Source organism: Neovison vison, chromosome X (assembly GCF_020171115.1).
Source record: "Neovison vison isolate M4711 chromosome X, ASM_NN_V1, whole genome shotgun sequence".
NCBI classification, from domain to species: domain Eukaryota; kingdom Metazoa; phylum Chordata; class Mammalia; order Carnivora; family Mustelidae; genus Neogale; species Neogale vison.
Genome location: NC_058105.1, coordinates 130,114,490 through 130,136,161, shown reverse-complemented (window position 1 = coordinate 130,136,161; position 21,672 = coordinate 130,114,490). Strand labels below are relative to the sequence as shown.

General features: G+C 44.2%; 1 protein-coding gene and 1 long non-coding RNA gene across 4 annotated transcripts; one reads left to right on the top strand and one right to left on the bottom strand.

Moving 5' to 3' along the window:
* Positions 1 to 118: 118 nt before the first annotated feature.
* ARSL (arylsulfatase L) lies at positions 119 to 21,139 on the bottom strand. Of its 3 annotated transcripts, XM_044235876.1 has the most exons (11): positions 20,840 to 21,139; positions 17,837 to 17,881; positions 16,654 to 16,803; positions 15,160 to 15,281; positions 13,533 to 13,655; positions 10,633 to 11,056; positions 9,401 to 9,537; positions 7,220 to 7,354; positions 6,360 to 6,522; positions 4,209 to 4,330; positions 119 to 972 (listed from the first exon to the last, which is right to left on the bottom strand). In XM_044235876.1, the coding sequence occupies exons 2-11, from the start codon at positions 17,857 to 17,859 to the stop codon at positions 593 to 595; spliced, it is 1,779 nt and encodes a 592-aa protein (XP_044091811.1). In that variant the 5' UTR covers positions 17,860 to 17,881; positions 20,840 to 21,139; the 3' UTR covers positions 119 to 592. The 3 variants fall into 3 exon arrangements, with proteins under 3 accessions (XP_044091811.1, XP_044091809.1, XP_044091810.1); XM_044235874.1 differs by lacking the exon at positions 16,654 to 16,803; XM_044235875.1 differs by lacking the exons at positions 16,654 to 16,803; positions 20,840 to 21,139 and having other exon boundaries at positions 17,837 to 18,109.
* On the top strand, positions 7,901 to 10,789 carry LOC122897595. Its single transcript, XR_006382563.1, has 3 exons — positions 7,901 to 7,985; positions 10,554 to 10,613; positions 10,725 to 10,789. It is a non-coding gene; the product is annotated as an uncharacterized LOC122897595 (long non-coding RNA).
* Positions 21,140 to 21,672: the final 533 nt, after the last annotated feature.

Sequence of the window (21,672 nt, the reverse complement as noted above, 5' to 3'; positions counted from 1 at the left end):
TCCTGCTGGTGTCTGGTCCTGGGCATGTCCAGTGCAAAGGCTGCGGGCCGGGGGGGCTTCGTGGTAGTTCAGGGACCTCCCACAAGCCCCCCACCAAGTTATGGGTTTCCCTAAATTTCTAGGGCATCTGTTTGTGGAGAATAATTGCTTGAAAAGTGTTAATAAACCCAAACTCTTTAAACTCTTTATAGGTTAAATAAACCCAAACTTTAAACTCTTTAAAGTCACGCCTTTTCTGGGCTATGTTTGGTGCTCTGTTGGCCTTTGTCGGCAAACCCATTTGGTATGGAAGTATCTTCCACTGGGACTGTGAGTCTGGATGGGGACAGAGCAGCCTCCTCTGGGTGGGGCTGGAGTTGGGGAATGGAAATCCCCAAGGCAGGAGGGGCTTTGCTCTTCACTTGTTGGGGGTCCAAGGGGGCTTAATAAGCCCCATGTGGTCCGGTTGACTTAAGGGTGATGGCACGCTGCTGTGTCTTCCTTATACCTTTTGGGTTTCGGGGTGCAGAACTGTCCCAGCCACATAAAGGGACGTCGTAACTTCACAGGAGAGTTGTATTTGGACCAAGAAGTACGGGGAGGAGGGAGGAAGCTAGCTCTCCCTGGTAGGCAGTGATTCTGGGTCACCTTCCCGATCACACCAGCAGAGGGGGAACCGGCCACAACAGGGCTGGAGCCAGGGTTTCCAGGTGTTGCCGTGCATGTCCAGCTGCAGAGGAACCGGGCTGAGCGTCCGGCCATGCTCCTCCACGGCCCGTGCAACCATGTCCATCACCTGATGGAACAAGGGCTCCGTGTCCGGGGTGAGGACGTGGGCTTCAGAGGGGTCTCTGGACAGGTCGAAGAGCAAAGGTGGGTCGTGATGGACTACTTGGTCTCCAGAGCACGGGCAGACCCCTCTCCCGTAGCAGGCACCGGCGCCCTTTGGGTGGAACACTGGGGTTGTGTAGTGGACTTTCCATAGTCTTCCTCCTGAGGGAAGGACGAGAATCTCAGGGGGTTGATGTGGAGAAGCAGAACGATGGCTGGAATGACGCTGAAGAGAAGGGTTGAGCAGATGGGGGCCATCCATGCCATGGAATGGGATCAGCCATAAAAATAAATGAAGCTCTGAGATCTGTTACCTTGTGCATAAACTCAAAAACACGTTGCTCCGTGAGAGAAGCCAGATACCCAAGGACACAGAGTGTGGGATCTCCTTGGTAGCAGACGTCCAAAACAGGGAAAGAACAGTAGATGCTCAAGGCTGGGGTGGAGAGTGAGTGCGAACAGGGACGGGGTGTCTTCAGGGGAATGGGATGTTCTGGTACAAGACACAGGTGCCGTTTGCACAACACGGTGAATGTATCAAATGCCCCTGAGTTGTACCGTTTAAAAGAGTGAGTTTTACAGCGTCATGGGCTGAAATTGTGTCCTTCCAAAATTCATATATTGCAGCTCAGACCCCCAAAAGGATGGAATCAGGAAGTGGAGGCTTTGGGGGATTAACAGGTCACAAGGACAGAGCCCTCAAGAACGGGGTGGGTGTCCTGACAAGGGCCAGGACAGAGCTTGCTTCCCTTGTCTCTCCACCACGTGAGGACACAGCGAGAAGGTGGCAGTCTACCGGCCAGCAGAAGCCTGTCTCGGTTGTCCAGCCCCTAGAACTGGGAGAAATGAGTCGTTTGTAGGCCACCAGTCCGTGGCCTTCCGCTGAGACTGAACTACAGCTCGGTAAAGCTGTTTGCAAAGGAGTGAATTCCTCGTGCGTGGTTCCAGGCAAGATGCTCAGAGGCTTAAAATGGCAACAGCTGTTCTCTTGAAGCTTGCTCCCAGTCTCACCCCACCCCCACAGCTAGGCAGGCACCGGCAGGAAAAGGAAGGGAGGGAGGAGGAGAGGACAGAGATAGGGAACACAAGCTACAGCAAACCACCTCCAGCCTCTCTGGGAGGGCACCAGACGGAGCTCTGCCTCAGGAAGGGACTTTGGGAAAGAATGGAAGGGAGGTCCATCAGGGCTCCTGCACCAGCCTCCTGCCAGGAGGTGGGTCATACCAACATCACTGCCTGTCCTCCCCGGCTTCCTGCTTTTGGGAGGGAGGCCCCCACAACCATGCTTTGTATCCCCCACAGAGCAGTGAGTCTGGGGGAGTCACGTGGGTAACCAGGGCGTAGAGAGCAGGGTTCTGGTGGGCCCGCCTCCTCCAGGAGCAGCTCCAGGGGCAGAAAGACCAAGAAGCAGGGACAGATAAGGGTCAGGATCAGGGCTCCTCCTGGGCTCTGGGAAGGAAGCCACAGAGTTCGGCCCTATGGGCCCAGCAAGGTCACTCACGGCTGTGATAATTCAGCAAACGTGTTGAGCACAAGGAGCAGACGGACAAGTCTTAGGGAGGCAAAAGAGGACGGACAGGGGTAAACCCACAGAAATAAGAAAATTGTAAAGGGTGGAAAGTGATGGTGGATGTGTGTGTGTGGGGGGGGGAGAGGGTGCAGGATGGGTGCACCATGGCAGGATTCTTTGGGTCAAGAAACCCTCGCTGAAAAGGTAATATGGCGTTTAAACATCGAGAATGAGCCAGTCACGTGGAGATCCAGCCCTCTTTGAGGGGGGTTCTCAGAGATGGGGAGGGGATAGGTCATTATACAAGGAGGAATTTGGAGGAATTTGTTCTGATGTGTGTGCCGTGGGTGGTCTTGGGATGGCTATCAGCAGGGGGGCTAAGTGGATTATTCATGTAGGATGAACGGTGGATCTGTGAAAGCCAGTTCGGGTGCCCTTGAAGACGCTTGGGCACTGGGAATACACTCCCCATCTGCTGCCTTTGAAAAAATATAGAAGCATTTGCCCAGTGACTGAGAGATGAGAGGTCTGTAGTGGGGTAGCCAGAGTGCAAAAGAACAGATCGGATCACTGGATGCACTCATTTCTGGTCTCAGGCATGCATGGATGTAGATTGGGATGTAAAATGGAATGACGGTTTTTAAGGAAACCCTCAAAAATGGAAGGAAATGGGCAATACATACTTTTTAATAAATGAAATGTAGCACTAAAAGCCATGCTAGATAATAATAATATTGAAGGGAGGGACATTTAAGGAAAAAATAAAAATATATATGGTAATTTCCTCAAATAAGGGCAATCCAAAGGGGTGTTCCTTCTCTCCTGATTCAGACAGTTAAAGACTTGTAGAGAATGGTTTTGAGGCATGGAAAGATGAGTTAAAGCACTAGGAGAATAGAGCCCTTCCCAAACACTGGCGAGGAAAAAGAAAAGAGAGAGAGAGAGAGAGAGAGAGAGAGAGAAAATCTATGCAATCATAAAGTCACGAATCTGATCAATTCATAGGGCAAATTCAACAGAGGAGAAAATGTCAGGAAACGTCAGAGTAATAGGGAAATAAAAATGAAGAAAAGTCACTCAACTAGGTGAAACTCTGTTATCAGAAGACAAAGGCAGCAGCAGCAATTAACTGTGTATAAAATTTAAAAATAATACTTGTCCAGTCAACAGAAGAACTGAATTTTTGAAGGAAACATGATCCCTAAAAGCAGAAAACTTCTGGGAATGCCAGTTAGGTGACGATGGACAGTAGATCCTTCTACACATGAAGGCAATTAAAATACAATGACATCCCGTGGGACAGGAATAATAGGGTTGATGAAATGCATACTTTTTAAGTAAGAAGAGGGAGGGGAGGGGCATAATAGGTTTCAGTTGAGAAAATCTGATACTGGAAAGATAACCAAACTTCTCCCTGAGTTAATGGACCCATAGGATGCCAAGGCAATTCAGATTCCCAAGGGATTACAAAAAATAATCTTGCAAATGATCTTAGAGTTCTTTGAAAAGGCCAGTTGGGCCAAAATAGCCCAGGAAATTTCGAAATTTCTTCGGTATGGACATGGCGGCTTCTACCACCAAGCTATGGTTATTACAAGGGTGAAACCGTGTTGTTGAGTTAAGGTGGTTGAGACAGGTGGAAACTGATGTAGGCTAAGTAGGGGCTTTGAGGGCCAGAGGCAGACCGCAACACTTGTGGGCAGGAAAGCCATATGAAAACCCCGTAAACAATGATAATATGGTGATACGGTAAATGACTGCTTGCATCAGGAAGGGTGTTGCTGTGTCTGGGAGAAAATACTGCCCAGAAAGCAAGAAAAGGGCCAGTTGTGAAGCAAAGCCACGGGAACAAAAGCCAAGATGTGACTTGGTCACCCAGAGTACTCACCGTCCCGTTGGTGCCAACGGACTGCGTGCAGGAAATTCTCACAGTAATGCATCAGGAACTCGTGGTCCGAGTGCTGTGCTGTCCCCAGCAGCAAGGGCAGCAGGTCCCGGCCATCGATCACCCTGCGGACGGGAGCACGGGGACTCAGGGTTGCATGGAAGGCATGCTTGAGTCTTCCCAAGCTTAGGGAAACATTGCAAGAGACACCTCCATTATTCGTCTACAAACATCACCTTCGGCTAATAGATCACCCAGGATCCCACATGCTCAACTGAAGTTACTATTTGCCCAACCTTATTACGAATGCAAGAATAAGCGGAAGATTCAGGGAAATGCCTTTTTGGTTTTCTACTTTATTGGGCTGTAAGCCATGGCAGCATATGCTGTCTTCTTAAATCAATATGGTACCATTTCCTTGTCTGCAGAGTGCCCTGCCTCCCCTCCCCTCTGCCATCCCTGCCTTCCTCGTCTTCCTCCCCCTCCCCTTCATTGTCTTCTTCAGTTTCCAAGATGGAGCTCCATTCCCATTCAGGATGGAGGTTTCTTGGGATTCCACTTCCATTTCCTCCACGCTCCTTAGGAGAAAACCTATATCGAGCAATGTGATTTGCAAGGGGCTGCCTCGGGCATTTTTATGCCCCAGGGACCTGGTCAATTTTCAGAAACCTTTGTGTCCAGATGGAAATCATCAATACCAAGGATAGATTTTTACAGATACCATGAACTTTGAAAAGCCACAAAAAGGGGATCTTTTTCTCTAATTTACTAATGTTCTTCATCAAGGTAGAGAATTCGAAACGCCAAGGAGATTTTACTTAGAGTCACTAATTACCATGAAAAAATGAAACAAAAGAATCTATCTACAACATATATATGTGTGTATGTGTAAATATAATTACACCTCCAAAAATATATTCATTTACACATAGACACATGTATATGATTCTGTGTCTGTGTGTATACCTATATCAGACACTACATGGCTATATTTATTTTACCTTTTCATGCAACAACACATTCGCAATATACGTGTCAGACAAATTTAATTTTTAAAGCAAGTGGTATAAATTAATTTAAAAATTAGCACCCAATTAGGAAAAATCATCAACCAGAGATATGATATTCAGTGCAAGAAAAGAAACAACAAGGTGTGAAATATTCAACCTCTCTAAGGATAAAACAGTGAAAATTATAACACACACATTGATGTATACTTGTATAGACACATATGAGTAATTTATATATATATAAATGACATGTACAGAATTGACATTGATTTTAGTTCTGTTATGTTTTAAAATGGATATGTCACATATGACTGGTAGTGATTCCTGACGAAAAGTTTGACAAAATATATCAAGAGATTTACCTATAAACGGTCATACTCTTTGACTCAGGAATTCACTTTCTAAAGGATTCTTACTTAGGAGGCAATTATGACGGGCAATAACGTGACCAGACAGTACTTTTTTTTTTTTTTAAAGGGAGACTAACGTCCACATATAAGGGGATGGTTGAAAGAAAATAACATGAAGTCATTAAATTTTGTTGTCTATGAACAAAAATTTCTAAAAATGTATATATTTATATAAATAATATATATATATTAAAAACATGGAAAATATATCTAAATGATATATCTTAATCTACATATCTAGACAAACCTAGCTCAATCTAGATGGATGATATATATCATACAATTATAACTATGAGAATCCTTTATTATCCTATGATTGGACAATTATGATTATATGATTGTATACATAATTCACTATCAGAGTCTGAAATAATTTTATTTTCTATTTTCCCCCCAAGTTTTCTGTAATTTTTAAGACGAAGGAAAATTGAAATCTATGCAAAATCTCTACCATGGAAAGGAATTTCCTGTGACGAACTGTTAGATTTTTCAGTGACCATCATGATAAAATGCCTCCACTCAAGAATCAGGAGAAGGAGAATGGGCGTTCTCTGCATAAAATGAAGCAGGTAGCTGATCCTGGTGGCTGAAGGTAGGGAGCCTAGAGAGAGCATTTTCCCAGAGACTGATTTCATGGACGTGTTACGCAATTCAAAAGTGACAATGACATTTCACATGCACGTTTGTCTGTATGGAAAACTGACTTGCTTGGGTTTCCTTGAGCTGTTCTGTACCTGTCCTGGGGCACCTCACCGCCCCCCAGCTGGACCACGGTGGGGAAAACATCCATCAGGCTGGTGGGCTCGTGGATCACTCGGCCAGCCGGCAGCACCCCAGGCCACCGGAAGATCCCTGGGACGCGGATCCCACCTTCCCAGCCCCCCATCCCTTTGCCACCTGTGTGTAAACATGAACAGAAAAGAATGTGATTGTTCCATGTTTTTTTGGCAGTGTGTTTTGCCATCTTTGGGGGGTACACCCAATAAGGATGTGTCTGTAGTTGGTAAAATTCCAGTTTGAATATGATGTGGCCACCACGGTCCTTAGATGCATTGCGTAAATCCCGAGTCCATCACTTGAATGGATGACCAAAGTGTGGTCCCTCCAAACAATGGAAGATTACTCAGCCATGAAAAGGAGAGAACACGAACACTTGGCATAATGTGAATGAATCTAGAAAACTTCATGCTCGGTGAATGCAAGCCAGTGGCCAAAGACCACATAAATGCATGATTCCATGGAACGGTTACACTAGGGAAATATACAGAGATTGAACTCAGCTGGTGGTTGTCAGAGGCTGGGCACAGAGAGAACCAGGGAATGATTGCAAATACATGCTGAGGTTCTTTCTGAGGGGATGGCCATGTTCTGCCATTAAGTGGTTGCGATGGTTGCACAATTCTGTGAATAGACCAAAAACCACGGCATTGGGCAAAAGAAAAAAAAAAAATCACAGATTATAATTTCCACCTCAAACAGAAAAACAATATTCCGTGGTGACTCTCTTGAAGTGGATGGCCCCATTCCATGGGAAGGGTTGGGAACTGTAGGGTAGGGATAGAGACCATGAACAAGAAGCCCATCATCTCTCTACCTTTGTAGATTCCATTCCAGCCGCCATATTGGTTGTTTCTGAGTTGAGCCTCTAAAGATCCCCCATGATCCGACGTAAAATAAACAAGAGTGCTATTGGTCAAACCTTCCATATCCAGAGTATCAAGGATCTGCCCTGTGAAGAATATGTGCATTTGAGCAGGTCAAAATGGAGCCTATCTTAAACCAAGATGTTCAGTTGTATGGCTCAGCATTTTGGACATGTCCATGAGGAGGAGCCTTGAGTATTCACATATAATGGCAGTGGGTAGCAATAAAATCATGAATCCCGAATATCACTGACTCAAGATGCATATACACCCTTAGATATACCCCGTTCTGTTTCTAAAAAGTTTTAGGCAAGCTACAGAGTATAGACTACATAGGAAAAAATAGCAAAAGCTTAGAAAGGAGGCAAAAAAGAAAAAAGAGTATAGAGTCAACCATATTTCAATTAAACAAAGGGAAAGAGGGGGAAAAAGGAGAGATCAAGAGGGTCTAGGAACAAGGCTGACAATGGCATTGGCGATGTATGTCCATCCGTGAAGAATGGTTTACAACGGTGGCTCCAAGTCTTTTATAATCACCTCAAAGGGAAATCTTATGGTTGACACAATTCACCATGTCTATGAGATTTTTTTTAAAATTTGGATGGGAAGAATCATATTATTTTATTTCCACCAGGAGACAGAACTTACAGTCTACTTTTTCATGAAGACCTGGTGTTGTGAAAGTTGACTATGGTCTCAAGGAGATCCTGTTACTGGGTAGGTTTTACTTCTACCTTATCTGTGTCTTTATATTTAAACAGTATGTCTTTTGAGTTGGGTCTTGCTTTTTTCTCCAGTCTGGTGACACTGCATTTTCATGGGTTTAACTGAGCAGAGTGAAGACCATTTTCCATCCCCTTAGCTTGAAATTAGCCATGTCCCTATTATTTTTCTCTTTCTTTGTTCCATCTTAAGACATTTTTTTGTCTTCAATTGCTGAAGACTTAAAATCTGTGGTTCCAGGAAATCCCCCTCCTTCAATAAATAGATTTTATTTTTTTTAAAACAGCTTTCGGTTTTATAGATAAGCTGAGTCATAATGTCATCTATGAGCCAATACTGATAAACTATTATTAAATAAAGTATGTAGTTTCTATGGCGGTTCGCTCTTGGTGGTGTACATTCTAAGGGTTTTGATAAATGCATAATACCATGTATCTAGTGTTCTAGTACCAGACAAAATAGTTTCTCTTTCCTAACAATCCCCTGTCCTCCACCTATTTACACTTGGACCATGATTTTCATTAAAAAAGTTGTCAGTATTGTGGCTGGACTGAGTTTGAAACTCAATCAAGAGCCATCAATCTCAATCAAGGAGCACAGAGACACTGAAGCCCTAGAGAAGATTCTTGACCTAAGTCTTAAGAATTCCTTATCTTGATGGACTTAGGAGTTCTTAACTACGTACTGGAGAATTTCATAGTTTATCATTCGATATATATTGGATTACATATATCTGTACGTCTTTCATTTAAAAGATTATCCCTCAAGTTGTGGCATGGTGAATTCTATTTTAAACACGTAGTATTTGGCATCATATAAAATAGCGTGTATTTTCCACTGATCCTTAATCTTTTCCACACAAGGACCATAGGGGCAGTGATGAGTCAGTCTGTCCTGAAGCTGCACTGGGGACGCGATGTGACATCGATTTTGCCTACCTATCTCCCAACCTCCAGCATTTTTGCCAACAATTTCCTCCAAGGAAATGTTTTCAATGGATTATATAAATCATGTTTTCTCCTAAAATCTCTAATTCCCATTATTTGCAGCTCTTAGCCCTCTATGTCCACCAGCATGTCAACCCAAGGTCATCCAAGTCCTTGCTTGAGCCTCAAGGGAGTCACTGTGTTTATATCTAAAGTACCCACTGAAGAAATGTGCACTCTGTGTCATACCAGGCATCATTCCAAACCCAGGGGATGCACAGGGAGAACAAAGCAAGACAATCCTACCCATGGGGATTTTAATCTCTGTTCTCCTGGGGAAAAATAAGAGATCGACCCACCTAATACAGTGTGATGAGCCGAAAGAAAGCAAACACAGTTTATCTCATCTCATTCTGTATGTCCTTTCCTGCTGCTGTTTTGGGAGGGGCACGTGTCCCATTTTCACCAGGAAAAGGCACTTACCCACCATCCAGTCCATCTCTTCTGTGTTATCCCCATACAGCCCGTGCACGCTCTTCCCACGGAACATCTCCGTAGTGATCAGAGGGGTATGCACGTGTAGAAAGGAGACAAAGAGGAGGAAAGGTCTGTGCTTGTTCCTGAAAATAAATAACGGCGACTGGAGTTATTTCTACTTAAGGATAGATTGAGGTCCTAGAGACACAAGATAGAGATCTTCCTTCAACAAGTATATCTGCTTCTCTTTAATGTGATGACTTTACCCTTCTAAAGTCTGTTGAAAAATTCACACTGATACTATACACTTTTTTTCCCCCTGAATTTTATCAATTTATAACTCTACATACTTCTGGCAAATGAACGTAAGACGGAACCCCAGGCAACTGTCTGATCTGACGTTTATTTCGATTAGTTCAGTATATGTTCCCATTTAGAACCTTAGCATACAGAATAAAGTGATTATTTCACATTTGGTTTTCTTTTTAAATGCTCTCAAGCAACAAAGTTTAGGATATATGACATAGTTATTTTAAAATACACTTTAAAAATGGCAAGTATTAGGTTATTAATTTCAATTTCATTGTCCCCCATCTTGGTGGTGCCTCATCTGTTCCTCTCTCTGTCTCTGTAATTATCAGTATCATTTCTCACCCATGTTAGGCAAGCCCACAAAAAGAATGTTCTGGAACATGATCACAACCTCATCTCCACCAGGTGAATTGGGGTTCTATGGTGCCCCCCTCTTTACAGAAACACTTGGGGAGCATGGAACTGGTTCTGTGTGGTGTAGCTTTATATCTTGCCCCTCTTAACTGTGACATAGTAAGTGCCTTTGTTATTCAAATTTACATTTAAGATAGAGTTAGCAACAGGACAACTTAGTTCCAATGATAGAGCTTTAAAAATATTTATATTTAATGTAAATCTTCAGGTAATTCAGTTTGTTTTGTGAGTTAAATATGGCCCGTGGTGATCAGTGGGTGCTTACATAATGGGACTAGCTCCAAGGATTGGGGGACAACAGCAAATTTCATGTGCCCTGTCACCTGTTTCAATTGTCACCATCAACTTGGGCTCAAGAGAGCATTTCTGACACATTTTATCAAAAGTATCTTCCTGGGCCAGAATGAGTTCACCATTCCTATCTCCATTACAGAAAGAAAGTGGAAGATTTTTCAAGATGCATTTTCATCATGGACCAGAGACTAGGATAAAGGTAACTCTTTGATGCTCACCTTTGGACAAAGGATGAGACCTCTTTGAGAACAAGAGGCGTCGTCCTTTGAAAGTGCATGGGCTGCTCCGTGATGGTGTGGTTTCTCATCAGAAAGCAGTCTGCATGAACAATCAAGACCCCTATGAAACAAGAGGTTACAGAGAGCAAGATGGCGGCAATGGTCAACCAGATGACCGGCGTCCATGAGCCCGATGTCAGATGGGTGAGTTTCCCAGCGGTGAGTGTGAGGGCAGCAAAGACCATGATTTGGAAGCAGACGTGGAGTTTGTACTCCATGCCTGCACGCTTTTCCGACAGTTCCCAGTGGATGCAATCTCCCATCATGGAAAATGGCATTCCGTAGAAATGGTCAAATCCGTGGCTGATGGGATGGTGGCAGTGATCATTGGAAGAGTCACAGTTGAGGCCCAGATGCCATTTTCCTGAAAGGCAAAGAGGATTCCCATGTCACAACCGGCTGATCATTGGTTAGTAGGTATTGCAGGCTGGCCCTCTTCCAGCTGTTCTGCCGCATGCACAAACGGGGTGGGGAAGTACAAATATGTGTGGGTAGTGTTCACGGCTATTTCAACCACAACCTGGCTTAGCACTGTTACGAGCAATGAGACCCCTGTGTGTCAGCATTATGTGGTACGTTGTTTCCTGTGCTACTGAAACAAATTACCATTAGTTTGTGATTGCTTAAAACAATAGGGATTTATGTTCCCACAGTTCTGAAGCTAGAAGCCCAGGATCAAGGTTTGACAGGACCGTGCTCCCTCTGCAGGCTTCTGGGGAGGATCTTTCCTGCCTCTTCTACTTCTGGCGGCTCCAAGAGTTCCTTGACTTATGGTCATATCCCTCCCACTCTGATTCTGTGGCCACACTGCCTTCTCACCTTCCATGTGATATACCCCTCTTTCTTTTTTTAATTTAATTTAATTTAATTTAATTTTCAGTGTTCCAAAATTTATTGTTTATGCACCACACCCAGTGTTCCATGCAATACATGCCCTCCATAAAACCCACCACCAGGCTCACCTAAACCCTCACCCCCCACTCCAAAATCCTCAGTTTGTTTCTCAGAGTCCACAGTCTCTCATGGTTCATCTCCCCCTTTGATTCCCCCATCTCACTTCTCCTCCCCATCTCCCCATGTCCTCCATGTTATTTCTTATGCTCCACAAGTAAGCAAAACCATATGATAATTGACTCTCTCTGCTTGACTTCTTTCACTCAGCATAATCTCCTCTAGTCCCGTCCATGTTGATACAAAAGTTGGGTATTCGTCCTTTCTGATGGAGGCATAATACTTCATAGTGTATATGCACCACATCTTCCTTATCCATTCGTCTGTTGAAGGGCATCTTGGTTCTTTCTACAGTTTGGCGACCGTGGCCATTGCTGCTATAAACATTGGGGTACAGATGGCCCTTCTTTTCACGACATCTGTGTCTTTGGGGTAAATACCCAGTCATGCAATTGCAAGGTCATAGGGAAGCTCTGTTTTTAATTTCTTGAGGAATCTCCACACTGTTTTCCACAAATGCTGCACCAACTTGCATTCCCACCAACAGTGTAAGAGGGTTCCCCTTTCTCCACACCCTCTCCAACACACGTTGTTTACTGTCTCGTTGATTTTGGCCATTCTAACTGGTGTAAGTTGGTATCTCAATGTGGTTTTGATTTGAATCTCCCTGATGGCTAGTGATGATGAACATTTTGTCATGTGTCTGTTGGCCATTTGTATGTCTTCTTTGGAGACGTGTCTGTTCATGTCTTCTGCCCATTTTTTGACGTCTATGTCTGTCTTAAAAGGAGTCTTGAACTTGCATATAAAGTTTCCGTGGGTAATCCAGGAAAATCTCCTCATCTCAAGGTCCTTCATTTAACCACATCTTTAAAGACCATTTCTCCATATAAGTTAATTTTTTTTTTAGCTTCTGGCATGTAAGATGTGATATCTTTGGTGATTGTTATTCAGTCTACTGTAGCTAAATTTGCAAAGGTCTGTGTCAGAGCAATAAGGAAGGCACAGAGGGCTCACATTGTTCTAGAAAACGATCTGCTGTTCTCAGTGTTGGTAAACAATTTCCTGACTTTGGAACTGTCCCTTTCTTTGTTAAACCACTGTAATGGTAGTCAGGGTCATGGTAGGTCAGAGGTTCTACAGAGCACAGCTTTCAAGTTCAATCAATCGCAGATGCAGATGCTTATCTTCTCCCCATCACTATTAAAGCGTTGATAGAAACCTTTGTGTCTTCCCACCACCCCAAATGGCTGTCTCTCATCCAGAAAACCTCATGAGATTTTCCAAGGAGTGTTCCATGAGAATAGACTTCTATCTCAAAAAAATTATAATAAGTCTATTGGATTGAATACTCAGTGTATCAGCTAGTCTTGCTGTTTATGATGAGCAAATGGCACAGTTTAGTAAAAATTACACTATAACATGATGGCAACAATGACAGCTTGGTCCCCTCTCAAGAAACTACTATCCTTCATTGTATTTCGGTTTGTACATTACACGGTTTATTGACATCTAGAAAGATAAGCACGCTATTTATGGAAGCTGAGAAGTACTAAGCCGTACAGTCCCATTTCTGTGCAGAATTTAAGGAAAACATTACGGAAATTGTTGGTAGCTTGTTGACATTAGGAAAAAAGTCCCCCCCCCTTTTTTTTTATCATGGTGCATCAGCAAATACTATGAAATGCCAGGTATTTCATTAAACTTATACATCTTTAGCATCTACTTCACACAATGCAGTCTGGGTACTCAGGTCATTCCTGCACTCGTGGAGCTTTCTGCCTGGTGGACAATCCCACTGCATCAAAACCATTTCATTCCCCAGGTTTTTGGTTGACTACACTCTCCATATAAAGGAAATGTACTTAATGCTTTCAAAATATACATACCTATTAGCCCAGTGGCATATCCTTTGTCTTTTAATATTTTTGCAAAAGTTGTCTCATTGGTTGGGAGCCCTCCAGATGCTCCGGTCCACTGAACAACACGATAACCGTTGCTGGAAACCATACCTTTGGGGAACCATTTTCAAAGAAACGTTACCATCCGACAACGACACGTTAATAATAATGATACTGACAATAATAATGTTGATTTTTTTTTCATTTAAAATATGCTGTGAAACATTAATTGGAAACTTAGCAAGAAGAACTGTTGTCCTGTTATATGAAGGTTATAAACACATGGAGAATTAAGTGAAAAAGGAAAGAGAATTTAAAAAGGTTTTATAATTGCACCAGACTCTTGATATAATCCAAAGATTTTCAAACTCGTCTGGACTTTGGAATCATTTGGGGAGCTTGAAAATATTCTGAAACCTGGTTGTCAATCCATAGCTTGTGATTTTATTTTAAGATTTTAATTAATCAATCAATTAATTAATTACTTTAGGGAGAGAGAGTGCAAGCTGGGAGAGAGGCAGAGGGTTGACGGAGAAAGAGAGACTGTCATGCAGACTCCAGACAGAAAGTGGGGCCCAATGCGGAGCTCAATCTTATGACCCTGAGATTGTGACCTGAGCTGAAACCAAGAGTCAGATGCTTAGCCAACTGAGCCAATCAGAGATTGTGCCTCCCCAGAGATTGTGATTCTAATTGGTTGGGGGTGGAATTTGGGATTTGGAATGGTTACAAGATGCCCCAGCTGTTCCATGTATGCTAACAAAGTAGGGAGGCATGGATATAATTCACACTGACCCTGATAACTTATTCAACTCAATTCACTCAATTATTCAAGTGTTTAAAAAACATAGGTTAAATATTTTTCTAAAGCTCTGCAGTATACAGTCAAGAACCACTAACTTGAAAGACGTTCTGTACCTCCTAGACTGATTTTATGAATGCAGCTCAGTCTTCACTAGGAAGATCTGAGAAGATCTACTTGGCTCCAAGACTGATCATATCTCAACCATCATCGTTTGCAAATTGGAGAATTCATTCTGAGGTTTTCCAAAGCTTTGAGCATACATCTGGTTGAGCGGAAGAGTAGTGGAACATAAATTTACATTAGCCAGAATTCTGTCTTCCCTGGGGGCATGAGAAGATGCCAGGGACCCATATATAGGAGAGTCTGTGAGAGTCACATGGCCAGGCCAGTCCTCAGTTATTCAAACACTAGTCCCGGGTTATTCAGACGCTAGTCCACTAGTTTAGGTGTTTCTGTGAAGGTTTTTAAAGAAATGGTTAACATCTACAATCAGTTGGCTTTAACTAAAGGAGATAACCCTTGATATGCAGGTTCCTTATCTTAAGGGCCAAAGGGCAGAAGGATGCCAAAGACATCACACAGACTTGAAACTTTTGGTCCACTGCCTACTCAGTCCCTCTGCCTGGGTCACCTCATTACCTACAGGGCTCTATGGCTCTTACCGGGTCTAATCTGGTAAAAATATGGAGGGGTTACATTATTTTCTCCCCATGCTTTAGTATCTCTAGCAGTGGACCCATGCTTTAGTATCTCTAATATAGGGATCATGTTCTTTTCCAGAGCCACGGTTAGACGTGAAAGAGGACAAACCTGATCTGAGAGGGTATCTGCCCGTTAGGAAAGCAGCCCTGCTTGGGGTGCACACTGAAGCAGCTGCCACGTGCTGGGTAAGCATCACACCGTCCTCTGCAAGGCGGTCAATATTTGGAGTCCTACAGAGGGAAACATGAACAGTGTTATTTCTTAACAAACAAACACATACAGTTTCCTACAAGCATATCAACCTATTTAATAGAAATTCATCTCATCAATGTCCACAATAGCCAAGCTGTGGAAAGAGCCCAGATGTCCACTAACAGACGAATGGATAAAGAAGATATGGTCTATATACAGTGGAATATTACTCGGCCATCAAAAAGAATGAAATCTTGCCATTTGCAATGACGTGGATGGAACTAGAGTGTATTATGCTAAGCCAGATAAGTCAATGAGAGAAAGACAACTATTATATGATCTCACTCATATATGGAATTTAAGAAATAAAACAAAGGATCAGAGGAAAAGGAAGGAAAAAATAAAACAAGATGAAATAAGAACAGAAGACAAACCATTAGAGACACTTAAGTATACGAAACAAACTGAGGGTTGCTGGGGAGGTGGTGGGAAGAAGGGGTAACTGGGTGATGGGCGTTAAGGAGGGCATGTGATGTGATGAGCACTGGGTATTATATAAGACTGATGAATCACTGAGCTCTGCCTCAGAAACCAATAATGCATTATATGTTAATTAACTGAATTTAAATTTCCAAAAAGAAAGAAAATCAGCCCATCATCCTTTAACCCATCCAGGTGTTCTTGGGAATGACCAAAAGGCAGTGGCAAGAACTTCAAATGTCATCTGTACCACTGAAGTAACATAAACTCAGTTCAGTATTGTTTACTAAGTTTCTGCAACATGCTACTGGTATAGAGAGGGGCATAATGGGAAACCCAGAACTGAGAATCTGGGGTGCCTTCTTTAATGGGACTCATGAAAATTGTACTTCTCAGCACCAACATATTATAGTGAGGGTGGGATTCAGAAGCAGGTTCATGGTGTTGCTTAAGCTGGGTCTCCAAGGTCAATTAGTGATTGAGGCGATGGGATGAGCTCCTTCTTAGAGAGATGGGCCAGCAATGACAGATAAGCATGTCATATCTGGTGATGATAGGGACATGGATTTGTCCATCAGAAGCAGAGCTTTTCAGCAGGGAGCACTGAAGTCATGCATGAATGGATGGACTTGGGCTGATGGGTGGAAGTGGAGCATGAGGAAACTTGGGTCATTGGCCCTGATGCAACACCAACGATTTTTAAACACTGTCCGTCTTGGACTCTGCTGGTGAAAACACGTCTAAAAGTCACAGATAGGAAGAATCTGAGCTGGGGTTAGCACTGGGGTGGGAAGAAGGAAGGGTTAGGGGCCATGAAAGGAAGTGTGTGCAGAATCCCATCAAAGTTTGGATAGCACATATGGAGAGTTAGATCCATTGTCAGTGGGGTCTTCATTGGGGTCCCAGATGAACGACTCTCAGAATCCTTGCCTGATGGTCTTGTTGCCATAGCAGCCAATGTCGCCAATGCCCAAATCATCTGCCATCAGAAGAAGGATGTTTGGACGCCCACCAGATAAATTCCCGCAAGCTGAGGGCCTCACACCTAGAAGCATGCCGACCGTCACAGCCAGCCAGCTCCTGAAAGACAAGGTGCCGATGGACGCTTAACTCCGCTATCCCATGTCTTGTACGTGACTTCCCTAGGTGGGACATTTTTAGGCAAGTCCACATTTTAGGGGACTTTGATATTAGCATCACATTGTAGAATAGTTAAGTACATTCTTGGGCATTTGACTTTTTCTTTGTTGAAGACAACTCAAGCCCTTGATGGTTTTATTTCAACCGTCAACATTTTTTGCCATTTTAAGCCCTGGAGTCTGTTGTTAGGTCATCACACCCATGATTAAGAAAAAACCTTATCTGGTTTCTTATTAGGCATAGATCAGGTCCCTAGAATAGCTACAGCTCCTTCCCCTTTGCCTCTTCATTTTTCCTTAAATAAGTCAACCATGTTGAACTTGGGTATCTGTGGTGCTTGGTAGGCAGTTGGACCACTGACCAGAGCAAGACAGAGAAGAAAAGTCAAGGCAAGGGCTTACCAATACCAGCTGTTGATTCTGAGTCTACTAAAAGTCTCCATATATTCTAGCACGAATGTGACTGACTTTTTTCATGATGGGAAGTGGGTCTTTTGAGGTTCCAGCCCAGAGCAGAGACACTTGATGGTGGCACATCAGGAGAAAGAATGGCCATGGAGCTTGGGGGCTTTCCCACCATCATCACTATCATAACCCCATAACCATGGCAAGCCCCTCCTCTCTCTTTACATGGAAGCCACCTCAGGCTCATGCATACACAGCAGGACAAGAGTGCTGCTGTCCCCAGGGCCATGGACTAAAGGTGAGATCTGAGTTGCCAAAGATCTGCAATATGGACTCCCTGGAAAACCAGACAACTGGGTTGGGAATAGGGAAACAGACTTCCTTCAGAAGCTCCCGGATGGGGGGTGTGGGTCACTGATAGGAATCCCGAGTCCCACGATCACTGCCCCAGATGCACCATAAATGACTAGGTGAACAAGACCACTTTGTCCATGCTTCATGACAAAGGGACAAAAAGAAATGTAGAAGCAGAAACAGAAGATCAAGCATCGCATGTAATCCTGTCTTACCAAGAGTGGTCCTGAGGTAACATGTTCTCTCCTGACTTTTATTGCCTGGAAGAAATAAAGGTCTATCATAACAAAGGCAGCAGACATGCACTAATTCCATCCATAAAATACTAAGTATTTAGCAAAAGGGAGACTTTGATTCTCTCTGATGATATCAACAAAACCTTAAAACAATGACCAAAAAGTCAAAAAAAGAATGGCCTTCCCCCATTAAAAAGGCTTTTAAGATGCTGAACACCATGTTAAGAATGTAGAATGTATGACTTGTATGACTTTCGAGGGCCAGATGATATGGATTTGGTTTTTTTTTTTTTTTTTTTTTTTTTTTTTTTTTGCCCAGGTGATCTCATCTGTCCCAACGGAAACTCTGTCCCCATTAAATATGAACTCCCCATTCCACCCCCCAACCCCTGGCTCAGACATTAGGGGAAAGCCAACTTTGGATTTCTGTGGATCAATGACCTTGATCAGCTCAGCCCTTGCAGTGACCTTGAAGACCTACTCACGAGTTGTTTGAAGCGATGTTGGCTTCCACAGTGGGGGATGCTTCTGAGCCTGGGAGGCATCCAGCCCTCCCATGAGCACCACCTTGCCCCATGTAAGCTGTTCCCGAGAGAGGCCAATGGGCTCTGTGTCCTTCAAGTGCAGCCTGAACTTTCTGCCTCCTTCATATTCTGTGGACCTCAGTCTTTGGCCACAGGTGGTACAGGGATCTTTCCAAACTTCCTAGCCTTCTCAGGTGACTTCTCACACTTTTGCACACAGTATTTGCTTCACCTCAAGGACAAGGCAATGAGCCTCTGGTCGACCAGATGGCTGTTGTATGCAGCAGGGACAGGGCAAAGCTTGTGCAGAGATAGACCTCATGGGATAGGTTCCTTTGTGGGCTGTATGTAGACAGCACATCCAGCATAGGGAAGTTTCCACGTGTGATAAAACCTGATGGGTTCCACTGTGGAACACTGGGCCATGTCTAGCACCAAGCCATGGCTGTTTATTTGCTTCACTTCCAGGAAGGATTTTCCTGAGGTGTGAGCCACCAACCTCCCACCATCTTGGTTTGCTTCTGGAGGGTGAATGATGTCACCCTTTGGGACGGTAGCTATGTGCTTTCTCTAGCATCCAAAGTATTTAGCTTACATTAGGGTTTCCTCTTGGTGGTGCCCATTCTATGGGTTTGGACAAACGTATAATGATATGGACGCACCATTATAGTGTCCTACAGAGTGGTTTCATAGCCCTAAAACCCCCAGTGCTGCCCCTGTTCATCCCTCCTTGGCCCCAGACCCCAGCTATGACTGATCTTTCAGTGTCTCCATAACTTTGTCTTTTCCAGCAGGTCCTAGTGCTTGAAGCTCCTAGAGTGTGCATTGTTGGTGAAACCACTCCCCTCTTCTGATGGAGATCTAGGATGTTGGGGATTCTGTATACCTGACTTGCTTTTACAGGCAGATGGTTTCGAGCAACGTGTCTCAGAACGAGCAGAGGACGGAAGCTGGAAATGTTTTCTTTTCATACTATCCTCCTACAACCCACTCTTAGTTTGGTCCAGCTTATGGCTTTGGGCTACAGATCTTAAATCATGACGTCTTAGGGGGTCTGTATAAATATTTTTATTTACGTATACTTATAAATTAAATAACACACTATACATCATATGGTGATACGCACACACAGAAAATATACATTATTCCATGGTAATATATAACGTGTCTGTAGTATTTAAAAATATAAAATCTACACTAGAGTATAAAGTAGACATGGTCGTTATGGGCAGCTGGGACAGGCATTTTATCTTTTTATGGGTAAAATTTTGGGGTTTTGCCAGAAAAAGCCTAGGAGGGGATACTTCTGACTTTTCTGGGGGAAGGTGGCTGGTTGTAGCCTTCATATGTGGTTATCGCTGACAGTCCATGTCTGAGAGCCAACGGTAATTGAAAACCCATATGAGGTTTCCTTAACGCCAAATACGGGTCTAGCTTCTAAATGATACGTTCTGTATATTTAGCTACATAAAGGAAGTGTGTATATATATATATTTGGAAATGAACTCCGCGGTTTACGGAATGCTGCCTACTTTTTCCTTCAGACTGGCATCCTGTTAGCAAAGAAAACTTTAAAAAAACACAGTGGAGTGAAAGCAGAGAGCAGCGCGGTGGCTTCCAGGGGTCTGGGTTGGAGGGGCTTGGAGAGGTGAAGTTTAAGGGACTACCCTGCAACCAGAAGAGGGGTACGTTCTGGCAATCCAATGCACAACAAAACGCTCGTAGCCGACGGCGCTCAATGTGGCCCCTAGACCAGATCTTAATCTTTCTCAAAGCCAAAAAAAAAAAAAAAAAAAGGTAAATATGTGACGTCCTGGAGAAGTTCGCTAGGACCTGTGTCGTAATTGCAAAGCAGTTTCGGCGTGTCTCAAATGCACAAGCTGTCTCCGTCACACTAATACAAGGTTTTCGGTCTGAGGGACGCCAGTTTTTTTTTTAAAAAAAAGGGAAAACAGGATGCAAGGCGTCATGTAGGCTTTGACCGTCTTCCAGGCCAGGACGAGACAGCACTCCTGCTTCCTAGCTGTCCTCTAGCCTCAGGGCAACACGCCTGCCTTTACCACTCTGACTGAGCCCCGTTCCGGGATCTAGCTGAGTTTCCCATCTCCGGGATTCCTCCCACATCCAGTCCCCACGCTCTGAGACCTGTAGGAATCTAGGATCGTTCCATTTCCCTGGGCTCCGGATTATGTGTCTAGTTCATTCCGATCTGCATTGGTTTTTGAAATCAGCCCAGGGAAGAGGGGGTTGGAAACGTGTCCCTGATGTTTTTGCTTTTCTCTCTTCTTTCTTTCTTTCTTTTTTTGTTCCTTTTTGCAAAATCGCTTCTGCAAGATTGCCAGAGACTGCCTCTGAGGACATGGTGTGCCCTGCAACACGGCGTGCTTCTGGGACAGCTGCCCAGCATCCCTGGATAGGCATGGACCACCCTGCCAAGAGCCCCAGGAGAGCCGCTTACCTGAATGGCTGGAGGTTGGAGGTGAAGGTCTGGTTGTGCACATCAGGGAGCGGCCTCTCCTTACCGGCCGGCGGCACTCACAGTCTGTGAGTCCCCAGGCCTGCTGGGTCACTGCGTGCACGTACGTCCGGAACTGATTCACTCTTCAAAGCCACAGCCGGGAGGTGGCAGAAGCAAGTTCGGTTGTCCAGAGAGAACAGACGGGTCCCCGGTTTCTACAGAAGAACTTCTGTTCTTCATTATACGATGGAACTGTGCCAGAAGGAGCCTGGAGGACTCACGCTGTGAACACTGACTCATTCATGCCCGGGGAGGTGGAAACCTTTCCGACCTTTGTTCGACTCAGAGGGGTATTGGCTGGCTGTGCTCCAAAGTGGGAAAGCCGTTGCTTTCAAAAATGCCTCTTGGACTGTCCTTAAATTTTATGGCTTCCCTACCTCCCCATCACTGGCCTCTGCCTCCGACATTAAAAAAAAAAGGGAGGGGGGGAACAGAGCACACCTCTGCTTGTATCAGCAAGCACTGCCCTACGCAAATAGCTTGGCCCCTCTCTAGCCCTATATGTCTATTTGGGAACTTCTGGATTTTAGGCCATATTTGTTTGTTTGTTTTCTGTTCACAAGGGAGCACCTTCCTTCCTCAGGGGGCAAGACCCACGTTTCAGGCTGCATAAGATGCAAACCTGATCCTTTCCAAAGACTTTCCTGAATTCGGGTTTTCTGAACACTCCCCGGGGGCAAAATCCTATCTAAGAATCCATCTTCAAGCCCCTCGTGCGTTTGGCTTTTTTTGTTTGTTTGTTTTTCTCTCTCTGTGGTCTGTGCAGGTCTGAG